This window comes from Ovis aries, chromosome 3, assembly GCF_016772045.2.
Source record: "Ovis aries strain OAR_USU_Benz2616 breed Rambouillet chromosome 3, ARS-UI_Ramb_v3.0, whole genome shotgun sequence".
Lineage (NCBI taxonomy): Eukaryota > Metazoa > Chordata > Mammalia > Artiodactyla > Bovidae > Ovis > Ovis aries.
The window spans coordinates 133338573-133353272 of NC_056056.1; the positions used below are offsets into that span (position 1 = coordinate 133338573).

At 50.4% G+C, this 14700-nt stretch overlaps 1 protein-coding gene and 1 long non-coding RNA gene across 13 annotated transcripts; one reads left to right on the top strand and one right to left on the bottom strand.

Moving 5' to 3' along the window:
- Positions 1–1488: 1488 nt before the first annotated feature.
- On the bottom strand, positions 1489–14368 carry SOAT2 (sterol O-acyltransferase 2). Of its 12 annotated transcripts, none has more exons than XM_042246682.2 (15): positions 14179–14368; positions 13663–13718; positions 13011–13147; positions 12604–12663; positions 12146–12253; positions 10198–10474; positions 9714–9783; positions 9046–9130; positions 8512–8557; positions 8173–8302; positions 7478–7575; positions 6309–6407; positions 5659–5794; positions 5013–5158; positions 1489–4796 (listed from the first exon to the last, which is right to left on the bottom strand). In XM_042246682.2, the coding sequence occupies exons 1-15, from the start codon at positions 14285–14287 to the stop codon at positions 4746–4748; spliced, it is 1608 nt and encodes a 535-aa protein (XP_042102616.1). In that variant the 5' UTR covers positions 14288–14368; the 3' UTR covers positions 1489–4745. The 12 variants fall into 12 exon arrangements, 11 of the variants coding, with proteins under 11 accessions (XP_042102616.1, XP_042102615.1, XP_012029592.3 ...); XM_042246681.2 differs by having other exon boundaries at positions 5013–5224; XM_012174202.5 differs by having other exon boundaries at positions 14167–14368.
- LOC121819107 (uncharacterized) lies at positions 10204–10748 on the top strand. Its single transcript, XR_006059300.2, has 2 exons — positions 10204–10447; positions 10540–10748. It is a non-coding gene; the product is annotated as an uncharacterized LOC121819107 (long non-coding RNA).
- Positions 14369–14700: the final 332 nt, after the last annotated feature.

Sequence of the window (14700 nt, forward strand, 5' to 3'; positions counted from 1 at the left end):
AAACTGTGGAAAATTCTGAAAGAGATGGGAATACCAGACCACCTGACCTGCCTGTTGAGAAACCTGTATGCAGGTCAGGAAGCAACAGTTAGAACTGGACATGGAACACCAGCCTGGTTCCAAATAGGAAAAGGAGTACGTCAAGGCTGTATATTGTCACCCTGCTTATTTAACTTCTATGCAGAGTACATCATGAGAAACGCTGGGCTGGAAGAAGCACAAGCTGGAATCAAGATTGCCGGGAGAAATATCAATAACCTCAGATATGCAGATGACACCACCCTTATGGCAGAAAGTGAAGAAGAACTAAAGAGCCTCTTGATGAAAATGAAAAGGAGAGTGAAAAAGTTGGCTTAAAGCTCAACATTCAGAAAACGAAGATCATGGCATCCGGTCCCATCACTTCTTGGGAAATAGATGGGGAAACAGTGGAAACAATGGCTGACTTTTTTTTCTGGGCTCCAAAATCACTGCAGATGGTGATTCAGTTCAGTTCAGTCGCTCAGTCGTGTCTGACTCTGTGACCCCATGAATCACAGCACGCCAGGCCTCCCTGTCCATCACCAACTCCCAGAGTTCACCCAAACTCATGTCCATCCAGTCGGTGATGCCATCCAGCCATCTCATCCTCTGTCATCCCCTTCTCCTCCTGCCCCCAATCCCTCCCAGCATCAGGGTCTTTTCCAATTAGTCAACTCTTCGCATGAGGTGGCCAAAGTATTGGAGTTTCAGCTTTAGCATCAGTCTTTCCAACGAACACCCAGGGCTGATCTCCTTCAGAATGGACTGGTTGGATCTCCTTGCAGTCCAAGGGACTCTCAAGAGTCTTCTCCAACACCACAGTTCAAAAGCATCAATTCTTGCAGCCATGAAATTAAAAGATGCTTACTCCTTGGAAGGAAAGTTATGACCAACCTAGACAGCCTATTAAAAAGCAGAGACATTACTTTGCCAACAAAGGTCTGTCTAGTCAAGGCTATGGTTTTTCCAGTGGTCATGTATGGATGTGAGAGTTGGACTGTGAAGAAAGCTGAGCACCAAAGAATTGATGCTTTTGAACTGTGGTGTTGGAGAAGACTCTTGAGAGTCCCTTGGACTGCAAGGAGATCCAACCAGTCCATCCTAAAAGAGATGAGTCCTGGGTGTTCATTGGAAGGACTGATATTGAAGCTGAAACTCCAATACTTTGGCCACCTCATGTGAAGAGCTGACTCACTGGAAAAGACCCTGATATTGGGAGGGATTGGAGGCAGGAGGAGAAGGGGATGACAGAGGATGAGATGGCTGGATGGTATCACCGACTGGATGGACATGGGTTTGGGTGGACTCCGGGAGTTGGTTATGGACAGGGAGGCGTGGCATGCTGTGATTCATGGGGTTGCAAAGAGTCGAACACAACTGAGTGACTGAACTGAACTGAATTGAGCCCCTGAGAACAGAGATGCAAAAATTATTTTTAAAATTTAGTAAATAGAAACAAATGACACATTTTAAAATGTAACATCACTAAGTAGGATTTATTCCAGAATGTTAACTCAATGTAATTTACATACTGAAAGTTTTAAAAAGGAAAAAATGTAATCATCTCAGTAGATGCTGAAAAAGCATTTGACAAAATTAAACATCCATTTATTTTTATTTTATATTTTGGCCATGACACATGGCTTGCAGAATCCTGGTTCCCTGACCAGGGAGTGAACCTGAGCCCACAGTAGTGAAAGCACTGAATCCTAACTACTGGACTGCCGAGGAATTTCCTAAACATCCATTTCTGGTAAGAAAAAAAGGAAAAAGAAAAACTCTTAGCAAACTAGAAACAGAAAGGAACTTTCTAAACTTCATAAAGGGCATCCATGAAAAACCTACAGCTAACATTAATGTGAAAATCTGAGGGCTTCTCCCTGAGATCAAGGCAAAGATGTCTACTATCATTACTTCTTTCCAACACTGGAGGGTGTAGGTAGTGCAATAAGGCAAGAAAAAGAAATAAATGGCATTAACATTGGAAAGGAAGAAATAAAATTATCTTTATTTGCTGATGACATGACCATCTCTGTTGAAAATCCTTTGGAATCTTCAAAAGTAAGCAACGCCTAGAAATAATTAGTACATTTAACAAGGTTTAAAGATACAAGGACAATACACAAAAATCAGTTGATTGGGACTTCCCTGGTGGTCCACTGGTTAAGAATCCACCTGCCAAGACAGGGGACACAGATTTGACCTCTAGTTGGGGAGTTTAGATTCCCACACCTGAGGGGCAACTAAGCCCCTGTGCCACAGCTACTGAGCCTGCACGCCCTAAAGCCTGTGCTCCACAAGAGAAGCCACCACAACAAGAAGCGCGTGTGCCACAATTGGAGAGTAGCCCCTGCTCGCTGGAACTAGAGAAAGCCCATGCTCAACAGTGAAGACCCAGGGCAGCCAAAAAAGAGGGCTGACTTCACTATACTAGCAATTAACAATCAGAAGTTGCAATTAAAAATATCATTAAAACGTATGAAATACTTAGGGGAGATTCTGACAAAATGTGCAAATCCTGTGCACCAAAAGCTACAAAATGTTACTGCCATAAACTAGAGAAGACCTCAATAAATGGAGAGCTATAGTATATCAATGGATGGGAAGACTTAATTTTGTTACGATGTCAATTTTATCCAAACTGGTCTCAGCTATAATGTGTAATTCCAATCAAAATCCCAGCAGACTTTTCTTTCTTTTTTTTAAAAGAAACTTACAAGCCGATTCTAAAGTTTATAATGAAAATTCAAAGGACTTCAAATAGGCAAAATGACTGAGAAAGAAGAAGGTTGAGTGACTTACACTACCTGTTTTCAAGACATTATAAAGCTACAGCAATCGTGAAAGTGTGGTGCTGGTGTAAAGAAAGACCAAATAAATAAATGGAACACAATAGAAAGTTAAGAAATTGAATTACAATTGCAAAGTCAAATGCAATGAAAATCACAGCAGGGAAAGCATCAAACCCTAACCATTAGACTACCAAGGAACTCCCTAAATGTCCATTTTATAGGTGTGGAAGCTGAAGCTCATGAACTTAAAAGATCTGGCTAAGGTCTGTATAGGAGGGTCTTCTCCTGGGTCCTCTGAAGGAAAGGAGGCCCCCAATGTGCTCTCTGAAAGCGTGCTGGAGATTGCCAGGATTAGCAGGATTAAAGGGTTGTGGAAATGTGATCTGAAGGAGTAGAGGGAGAAGGAGGAGTGACTTGAGTTTTGGGCAGATTGGGGTGGCATAGAAAAGATAAGGGAGGATGTCACTCAGCCCCTCGGCCCCTCCCATCACAAAAGTCCTGCCTGTGCAGGCACACTCTTCAGTCATGCCTGTCAAAAGCGGGTCGTCAACATGCTGTTCAGTTGCTAAGTCGTGTGTGACTCTTTCTGACCCCATGGACTGCAGCGCTCCAGGCTTCCCTGTCCTTCACTGTCTCCTGGAGTTTGCTCAGACTCATGTCCATTGAGCTGATGATGCCATCCAACCATCTCATCCTCTGTTACCTCTTTCTTCTGCCCTCAATTTTTCCCAGCAGCAGGGTCTTTTCCAGTGAGTTGGCTCTTCACATCAGGTGACCAAAGTATTGGAGCTTCAGCTTTAGCATCAGTCCATCCAATGCATATTCAGGGTTGATTTCCTTTAGAATTGACTGGTTTGGTCACCATGTACACAATGCTATATTTAAGATGGATAACCAACAAGAACCTATTACAGAGAACTCTGCTCAATGCTATACAGCAACCTTAGATGGGAGGGGAGTTGGATACATGTACATGGATAGCTGAGTTGCTTTGTTGTCCACCTGAAACTATCACAATAGGCTATACTCCAGTATAAAAGAAAAGTTTTTTTAAAAAAAGATGGGTCTTCACATAGAGAACAGACTTGTGATTGCCAAGGAGGTGAGTGGGTTGGGGAGGGATGGACTGGGAGTTTGGGATTAGGAGATGTGAACTATGATATTTAGAATGAATAAGCAACAAGTCACTGCTATATAACACAGGGAACTATACTCAAAGTCCTGGGATAAACCCCAATGGAAAAGAATATAATTTGAGTCTGAGGCACACACACACACACACACACACACACACATATGTAAAAAGAAGTCACTTTGTTGTACAGCAAACATTAACACAATATTGTAAATCAACTTATACTTCAATTGTAGAAAGTTTTTAAAAGTGGGTCTTCAAGGGACTTCCTCGGTGGTCCAGTGGTTAAGACTCTGTGCTTCCAGTACAAGGAGGATGGGTTGGATCCCTGGTCGGGGAACTAAGAACCCACATGCTGTGTGGCATGGCCAAAAAAGTGGGTCTTCAACAAATGAATGAATGAATAAAAAGTGATACATACAGTTTATTATTGTATTGGAAAGAGTGCAAAGAAATGAATCCTTCTCAGACCTTGATACTCCAGCTTGCTTTAAGTCAAGCCACATTCACCAAATCCGAAAGGTCCTTCGTGTCTCTGCCAGTCTGAACAGCCATGGAGTGAGAGGGGGCCCTCTGCCCAGTCCACAGGGAGGGGGGCTCAAGAGTCATCACCATTCTGAGTCTATGGTCACAGGTCCACAGATCTCAGTCCCTGGAGTTCCTTGGTGGGGTCAGGCATGGCAGGCCCTCTTGACTCAGAGCTCTGTCTGAGAATGCAGAGAGGAGCCCTGGTCCCAGACTTTGCAGGCAGAGAAGAACTTGGTGGTGTCATCTGCGCAGTGACAGTATCCTGGCACTTAGGTATGGCAGGACCAAGATCGAGGTGTCACCAGCCCCCAGAAGGTTGTCTGTGCCAGAGAAAAGTGAGTTGTGAATAAGATCCCTCCCAGGGCTTACCCTGTGCATCTAAGACACAGGAACCCATCATCCCCAACCCAGGCCCTGGCCCCTGACCGTGGCTGTTGAACAGGGCACCAATAGGGGGCTGGCTGTTGGGGAGAGGAGGCGTGTCCTCCTGGGTGAGGAGCTGAGTGGGCGGGGAGGGGGGTGTCATGGCCGCTTACCTGGGGCAGGGGGCAGTGGCGCCGTGCATACCACTCCTGGCAGTACAGGCTGACTTGGATGCCCTGGCCCAGGAAGAGCAAGGTCCACATGAGCACGTTCCACGCTGGGCCCGTGCGCCGGTCGTGCATCGTGAAGTTCAGTGGCCCTGATGCAGGAGGAGGGGTGGTCACCTCAGCTCCAGACACCTGTAATTTATCTTCCTGGCTGCCTTCTTATCTCAGGGCACAGGGGAGAGTTGGAACAGGAAGGCTGAGGAAGATCTTGAGCCCAACTCCAGGCACCCACGGAGGTCTCAGGCATTCCTCAGGGTTCCTCAGTTTGCACTTCACTATCCTGGCTCCCTTGCTGAGCCTGCCAGCCCACACCAGTTTTCTCCCCTTTGCCTCCCTCTATGTGTGCCCTGCCAGAAGTGTTTTCCCACTGTACCCCCCTCCAGGATACCCCTGTGCTGCCTCCCGATGCGGCCCCCTTCCGAGCTTCCAAGTCCCCTGCCCTCCCAATGCTCACAGACAGCACTATGCCTTCCCCCAGGAGGCATGCACACCCCCCTTCTGTCTTGGCTATGTGGCCTCTCCCATCAGTCTGGAATCTCCAGGACTCTTCCCTCGGGATGTCTCTACAGGGGCATATAGAGGCCAAGCTCACCTCCAAAGACAAGGAAGAGCAACAGCATGACGGGGTAGAAGAATCCCAGGACGAAGCAGAAGATGTACTCATGGACCACTGCTGAGACCAGGAACACGCCCAGCATGGCCGCGCCTCGGGCCCGGCCACCAAGGAGCTGGCAGGGTTCGGGGGAGGGGGGTAGAGTGAGTCTCCCTAAGCACCCCCTGCAAAGAACCCCCTCTTTAAGGAAGCCAGAGGATATCTAGTACGGTGGAAAGAATATGGGCTTTGGGATCAGAAAGGCTGACATGTCTTGCTTAAAAGCATTATATTAGTCTATTGGGCCTTAGAGGCCACTTTCAAAAGGGGGATATGATAATACTTACTTCTCAGGCTTCCAGTGCAGATTATATAGTGTGGGAAAATTCTTGGTAACTGAAAATTGCTATATGCATGTTCCTTAGAAGGCTAAGGAGGGGAGACATGCCCTGTGGAGGATATAGTTGAGGACAAGGAAGGAAGGAAGTCAGATCATAAGAAGGACTTTCTTTCTGCCCACTGGGTTAGGTAGAATGAGGAAGGTGAAAGCCAAAGGGGCCCTTAGGTCTAGAAAAAATGGAATGTGCAGAGAAAGGGAAAGAGAGGCTGTCCCAGAGAGGTTCTATTAATCGTGGGAGCTGAGCCCGTACCCAAAGCCCATCTTGATACACGTAGCTGTACAGCCAGTCATGGACCACCACATTCCATGTGCGGTAGTAGTTGGAGAAGGATGTTGAGTTCCACCAGTCCTGGGGGCGGGGTGGGATGGGGTCAGGGCGGGGGAGGAGGTGAGCGTCAGGGCCCCGGCTCTGCCCAGTTCCCAGCTGCCCCTCCCTGCTCCCCACTCCTTGCTCTCTGCAAGGGCTGGCTCCTGGCAGGAGAGAGACAGCAAGCATCCGCCTAACTCCCTCCTCAGGCCCTGGGGCCCCTGCCCTCCCTCTCTACTCTCAGGAGAAGAAGATTCCAAAGTACCATCCCCACAAAAGCAATGAGCCCTGGCTGGTCAGGAGGTGGACGGGTGACATTATAAGCATACCCAGAGGAGCACATTTCTCACTGTGGGAGACTGCCAGCACAGCTGAGATGGAATTGTGCCCCTTGGGATTAACAGAAACTGGTGACTAACAGAAATTCTTGAGCTTGTCTTACAGGATAGCAGGTAAGGAACAGTTTGTTAAAAATTCTTCTGCTGTAACCTGCCTTCACTGACAAAGCCTTTTTTTAAAAAAATTTGACTCCTTAACCATCCCTGTACAGATGGCAACAGGAGGCATACATTTTCCAGCAACTTGAAGTTGGCTCGTGTCTAGTTCAAGTGGGCTAAGACTGGCTAGGACTACCGATCCTAAAACTGGGCCTGTAAAGCTGTTGGATGAATGATTTTTTGACATCAGAGAGCCAAAAACTCCACTCTCCGATCTTGCCAAGTGCCTCCATTCTTTAACATGCATCCCATGAAGAAGCATGTAACTCAGATACGCCTGTGCAGAACACTGATTACCTCACCTCTTCTCTACCTCCAATCACTTTTCCCAAGCCTAGGATCTCCTTGATTCTTTATCCTGTAAATATCTCAAGCCCTTGGCCTTTGGGGAAGCAAATCTGAGCTTGTTCTCACTTCTCCTTACTTGGCTGCCTTGTTGAAGAAACCGTTTCTCTGCTGTAAATCTCGGTATCTCAGTGTTTGACTTAGTGAGAATTGGGCAAATGCACCTGGTTTGGTAACAAGGTGAGAACCAACATAGCCACCATCCTCCCCTACATCCTTCCCTAGCTCTCCTTGCATCCAGCTCCCAAGTAGCCCAGGTCCAGGCCCCACCCGATAGAACATTCTGTCTCCAAATCGTAGCATCTCTGCGAAGGCGTTGAGCCAACAGTGAAGGAAGGCAAAGAAGATGAGCAGCAGCATAAAAATGCCTGGAAAGTGAAGACAAGGGGCTGCAAGTCAGACTGGTCTCCCTGGTCCCCTACGAACCTCTAGGGTCCTCCCAGGAAGCCCTCACCCAGCAACCTACCAATCACTTATTAACCATTCACTAATTTATGCATTCATTCATTCAATCCATTTGCTTATGAAGCCCATGCCTGATGTTGGAACATCAAGATGAATGTTAAACCCTCTGCCTGTTGGGAGAGGTTGGGGAGAGGACAGCAATTTGAAGTGCCACTGCTTTTAGCCACTAAGTTGTGTTCAACTCTTTGCGACAACATGGACTGTAGCCCGCCAGGCTCCTCTATCCATGGAGTTCTCCAGGCAAGAATACTGGAGTAGGTTGCTATGTCCTTCTCCAGGGCATCTTTTCGACCCAGGGATCGAACCTGTGTCTGCTGCACTGGCAGGCAGCCACCGGGGAAGCCCAAATCTGCAGTGAGACTCTGACAATGAGCAACCATAGGAGCGGGCAGATATCAGAGGGAGAAGGTGTTGAAACTAAGAGTGAGAGGAGAGGGGAGCTCCCTGCTAAGCCTCCTCCAGGGTGCAGCCTTCCGCAGCTCTGCCTCCAGTGGGGATACCTGGCAAGGTGGCATGCATGATGGAGAGCACCAGGGCACGGGTGCTGAAAGGCTCCTGGCTCATGTTGGCAAAGACAGGAACACAGAGGCGGCCCAGGATGAAACAGGCGTAGAGCACGCAGCCCAGGGCCTGGAGAGGGGCAGAGGACACATAACTTTGAGAGGAGTCACTGGCAACTGCCCTCTTCCTCTGGAATTGGACTCTGGCCCAGCATCTGCTTCCCTTCTCTTTGCACAACCCTTTGACCTCTTCCCGGGCCTCCCCTACTTCATGCCCAGAAATGCCTCCTCAGCCACCATGAGTCACAGGTAGTCCACGCTTCGACTCTGTCTGCTGACCTGGGCAAAGTTCTTGGCCACATAACTCCACCTGACGTTGGGTGTCCTGTTGCAGCAATGGAATGGAGACGGTGTGTTTCCCATCGTTTTGTCTTGTTCCTCCCCTGCAGGCATAGCATCCGGGGCCCACTATCCACAGCTCCCTCAATTGCTCAGGCCGGGGAGGATTACCTGGGGAGGTGGGGATCTAGAACACTTTGGATCTTCCTTAACAAAGATGACAAGTGGAATTTTAGCTTAAGCGTCCACTAAGTTTGCTCCAGACAGAGGGGTTTCCCAGGACATAGGAATTTCAGTGCTAAAACTGGGGCAGTCCTGGGCAAACCAGGACAGTCAGTCACCCTGGCATCACTATGCCCTGGGGCAAGAAGAAGGGGTAAGGAATCTGTCCCTTATTCCCATCTTTATTGTGAGGTGCTTCCTGAGAAAGTGGCCAGTGTCTGGATTGAGATTAAACACCTCAGGGAGAGGAGAGTAGAAGGGTTGGGTTCCCGGTGGGCCTGGGCATGTGGGGAAGGGGGTGCAGGCTCTTACCTGGGGTAAGTTTCCCTATAGATGAGTGTGGGGCAGAAGAGGAAATAGAGGTAGCTGGAGAAACTGGGGGCCCGGATCCCCTCACCTGAGGAGGAGTAAGAGGGGGCTGTCAGTGAAGAGGGAAGGGAGAGAGGACACAGGTGGGTGGGGTGCCAGGGAAGGGCAGCGGAACTGGTGAATAGAACTGGAGAGCATAGAAGTGTGGTGTGGGTCAGCACCTGGATATGGGATCCGAAGGTGGGGGGAGAAGGTGAAGCTGGGCAGGAGTTAACCTGCTTTTTAACAGCCCCCTTTTGCTTCTGTTCCAGGTACCTCCCCCCTTTTCTGGCACAAGATCGATGGGGGCCAGAGCTTCGTTTGGCAACCACAGGTCCCACCATCCGATTCTCTCTCTTTCTGGTTTGACTTTCTCATATAAGGCTCTCATACCCTGGGTCTAAATAAGGATGAGCCAGAAGTCCTGGGCAGTAGAGCAGCCTTCTCAGAAGTGGGACCTAAGAGAACGCCGATTGGCTAAGGCCCAGAGAGCCCAGTCGCCGGCTGGAGGTGTGCCCTGTGGGCAAGATGGGCTTAGAAAGTTGGAGCTTTTACGAGGCTCTTGCACCTGCTGGCTTCATTCAACCAACCAAGAGGACTGAGTTCACAGCAGCGCCTGCTGAAGGCCTCACCTCCTCTGGCCCTAAGTGTCCCAGGTACTGTCTCTCTCAGGAAGGAGTAGCTTTTCATCAGGAGCCTGACCTGAGGTGGAATAGGAAAGAGGTTAAGATGCTGTGGGACTTTGCACAGATCACTTAACCTCTCTGTGCTCACGTTTACACAGGGAGAAGGGCAGGCAGACTGTGAACTTTGTATAGTCAAAGCCACACTTTTATCTTTTTGTTGGACACTCTTATAGCCTAACACAGACGGCTGCTGTGATGAATCTAGGGTAAAGGATTACCAGAAAGGGCAGAGCCTCTAGCCAGCCAACTCCCTGCGATTATATGATTATATTTGCATAGCAGTGTCCATTTGTTTACATTTCTTTGGAGACTGCTGGTTGGCTCACAAAGGACTCTGCCCCTGATAATTAGCTCCACCCCCATCAATACAGTATGCAAAGCCCTCTCTCCCAGGGGCTCCACCCCACCTTTGGTCCCGCCCATCACCTACCTGCTCAAAGACTAGGACACAGCGGGAGGCTGGCGGGAGCTGATACTCCACTGCCACGTGGACCGGGAGGATGCCGAGCACCACGGTGTGGGCAGCCAGCAGCAAGCAGCCCAGGCCCACCCCCAGGGTCCAGGCCCCTCCAGACTGGGGCCTCTCCCACAGCCGCAGGGCCTGGTAGGGCACCAGCAGAGTGGACAGGAACATGGGGACCCATGTCACCAGAGCCAAGGGCAGCTGTCCGAAGCTGAAGGTCAGTAGATCAAACTCCATCATCAGCCTGGGAGTGGGGAAAGCGACAAAGTAGACAAGCGTGAGGCCCATCCCTGTTCCCTTCCTCTGCAGTCAGAGCTCTTGGAAGATAAACTCCTGAGCCCACCTGCCGCAACTACTGAAGCTCTCAGGCCCCTGAGCCCATGCTCTGCAGCAAGAAAAGCCACCACAATGAGAAGCCCTTGCACCACAACCAGAGTAGCCCCTGCCCTCCACAGCTGGAGGCAGCAAAGAAGACCCAGCACGGCCTAAAGTAAATGAATAAAATTATCAATATTATATATAGGTATAAAATTATACAACATATGTATTATGTATATAGTTTGGGAAATCCCTGGAGATCCAGTGGTCAGAACTCTGCGCTTTCACTACGGCGGCTCAGCTTCAATCCCTGGTTTGGGGAACTAAGATCCAGTAGGCCACACAGTGTGGCCAAAAAAGAGCGCACGGCTTGTAATGGCAAATTAGAAGCGATTTATAGGTCCATTAGTAAAGAACTAAAAGATCAAAAGCTGGCAGTTTCAGACTTTGCAGCCATTAAAATCAATGGAGCAACATGGAAAGATCTCTAAGGTGGGTCTTTAGGGAATGTAAAGGAAACAAAAGGTACTGTAAGTATCTTAGTAATGTAAGCACCGCCCCCCCCCCCCCCAATACATCCCCTTGGTTCTTACATCTGGAAGTGGAGGCGTGGAAAATGCCCTGGAGAGAAACTCTTACAACTGTTAAATATGTTACCTCTGGGGAGCAGTCTGGGATAGAGGGGATGGTGGAGGAGTCGCTCTGCATATATTTGAAAATTTACTGAGATTTGATCCTTAATTTTAAGGACTGACAACAATTTTATCAAAAGGAAGTGCTGTTGCTGAACCTGCAAATCTTTGGTCCTTTTCCTTTTACTGCTTCCTAAGCTATCTAGCAAAGAGTCAGACATGACTGAGCGTCTTCACTTTCACTTTTCCCTTTCATGCATTGGAGAAGGAAATGGCAACCCACTCCAGTGTTCTTGCCTGGAGAATCCCAGGGACGGCGGAGCCTGTTGGGCTGCCGTCTCTGGGGTTGCACAGAGTCGGAAGCGACTGAAGCGACTTAGCAGCAGCAGCAGCAAGCGATCTGGAGGGTGAGGCGGGATCATGCAAATCCAAACCCCCAAGGGTCCACAGTCCCCTGAGGCTCATCCCAGAGAGGGAAGGGGTTTTGTAGGGAAACCTGGGCTCTTGTGTGCATACATCTGTCTTCCCCACAAGACTGGGAATGCCTCACAGACGGGCATGGCCTGTCCTCTGGACCCCGGGGCTGGTACTTAGGGGACTCACTGGAGGTTGCTTGAGCTGAACAGCACTGTCTTGGAATGGAGTGCGTGAGAGCAGTGAGGTGGGAACCACACTTACGAGTGCATATACATGCATGTCTGCCTCAGGACAAGGGTTCCAGAGGAGGTGAATGGGGGCCTAGTGTCCCCAGGGGACTGATCCTGGGTAAACAGGCCAAAGGCCATCCAAGGCTGTGCAGGGAAATCTAAGAGGGCTTTGGGGGTAGGAAGGTGGTTGGAAGCAATGTTGATGTGTGTCTAATAATAGAATGGACCTGCTGTATGGGGCCCCAGTGGCGGGTGGAGTTCCAGGAGCCCAGGTGGTCTGATCTGGTCTGTGGGCCTATGAGAGGGAGGGGTGCCTACCTGCCCTCATCAATGAGGTCGATGGCCAGGGTGCTGATGATGAAGACACACAGGCCGGCGACAAACATATGGTAGATGGTGCGGAAGTGTGGCACCTCCATCAGCTCACTGGAAGGACAGGGCCCCGAATGTCAGTGGGAGAGTCCTTGAGGCGGTGCAGACCAGCGCAGGCACTGTACACAGCGGGGAGGGGGCCTAGTGACTGGGAACTTGAAGCGACAGGCTGTGCTGCAGCTGGCACTTCTGTCCAAAGCCCTTTCCAGCCCACTCAACTCTCATCCTGGTGGCCTTTCTTCCGTGATTATGCCCAGGGCAAATAGAGAAACAGAACCTTAGAAACCATCTCCACGTCCTCTCCCAAACCACCTAGAGCCTGAGGATGACAAATGAGGTGTCCTGGACCCCCAGACAAAGTGCTTTCTTTTTTTTCCCATCCCCTGTCCTCACCCCTGACTTACTCAAGCAGGGACTTGCGGATGATGAAAACTTTTCGTTTCCCCAGGGACGGCTCCCGGGTCCTGAATTGAGACAGTTGTTCTGGGTTAGGAACCAAAGGAAGAAGGCTATAAGCAGAGCGTAGGGCTTTGCAGGAGGTCACTACTTGGGAGCCAAGGGCAGTAGTAGGGGAAAGTCAGGGTTAGGGCCAGCAGGCAGGAAGAGGTGAAAATGTCATGGCCAATGGAGAGCAAAGCCCAGTAGTCAATGTCAGGAAGACAGAGGCGATAAGGGAAGAAGAGGGAAGACTGAAGTCAAAGTTACACCCATGCTGGAAAAGGGCACGGGAGATACCATCTGTAGCTCATAGTCCTTATGATGGAGGAGGCTACACAGCCGCTCCTCAGCCCCCAGCTCCTGAGACTCTTACTTGTGCAAGGAGTCTGGAGGGACGGAGGGCACTGGTCTGCCTTGCGGTGGGTAAGCTTGAACGGCCTCCCACATGGCCTGATCCAGCAGCTCCATCAGCTGGCCCTGCGCTTGCTCCAGCAACTGTGTCTTGACAGCCTGCAGGACAAAGCAGGGCGGAGTGCACGGTCCCTCCATCCAGTCAGCCTTCCTCCCATTCACCAAACACTTCCCGAGCCTACCTCCGTGCCAGGCACACCGCTAAGGGCCCAGGATGGACAGAAGAATAAGCATGGCTCCTGCCCAGAGGTCCCCCCTACCCTCAATTTAACTCCCTCTGGTTTCCCAGGGCAGCTGTGAGGATCCGGGAAAGACGCTTTCAGTCTCTGGATCTGACCCCCAACCACCTCGTCCTCTCTGATCCTACTCTTTTCTCCCTGACCCCAGCCTTTCCTCTCCTGACCTCCAGTCCCGCTAACAGAAGACTGTTTACTGGCTGACTTTGGGCCCCTCCCCTGATGGCCTGTGCTTCAAACTCCTCCGTCTTAACCCTTAGCTCTACCCCGATCTGAGAGGTTTAACCCAAGAACAAATTGTCTTTATCAGTAAACAAGTCCTCACCCTTTCCTCCCTCTACTCCCGGACCTGTCCATTCGACCTCCGACATCCCTCACCTGCATATGCTGGGTCCATTGCACCAAATCTGGGCCTCTGTGCATCTCCACATTTCCTAGGAAAAGTAGTTAGGGTTCGGCTGTCTAGTGCAGACCCAGAGGCTTTCTCTGTCCAGCAAGTTTGCTTTCTGTGTGCTCAACAGCCTCCCCCACCCACAACCAGTCAATATCTAGTATCATGGCCAGGGTAGGGAGGGTGAGAGGGGTGGGGGTAGTCAGAAGGAGGGCATTTTTGCAAGGGGTGAGCAGACCACTGGCAAGCAGGGAGCCTGATGACATTACTGGAAACAGGGTACCCAGGGAACAAGAAGCTACTCTAACCATCGACTGGGGTGAAAAAGAGTCAGAAAGACAAGGCAAGGCACTGAATAGCCGGTTTCTCCTTACTTCCCCAACTGGGGAGTTAGGAGGCAGAGGCTGCGGTCTGCCTTTACTGGCCTCCCAGGACAGCAGGAAGGATTGAAGGTGGATAGCAGGAGCCCCCTCTCGCCAGCGCATCCCCACCTCCGATGCCACCTGGGCGTCCTGCTCCCCCAGAACAGGGTTCTCCTTCTCTGGACGGCCGGTCCTTCTGCTGTCTTCCTAGCCTTTCTCTCCTCCGCACTTGGGCCGCCCTTGGCTCCATGATGTGAGTCTTGACTGGGCAGTGGCGGCTGATCAGTGTTTTCTCCCTTCCTGCAAGCTTGCCTGGCTGAGCGCTTATCTCGGTACCTCTGACAGCACCAAAGACTAAAGTCCTTTCAGGAGGAGGGGTTATAGGTTGTTCGATCCCCTGTCCCCATCCAGAAGGCAGCACCATCTCAGCTACAGGCTCTGCTTTGCTGCCTGTCACAGGACACTCCCCTACCCCACCCCACCCCCACCAACAAACACCCCCGGCCACCATCCAGATGCCCAGCTCTCTCCCACAGGAATGGGGGCTCTGCACCCATACACGTCATGGGGAGGGGGACTTTGCCCCTCTGAGGCTTATCACCTGGTATGGCTGCTTCACCTGCTCAGTAGGCTGAAGGTTGGGGAGGAGTCAGCAACATCTTC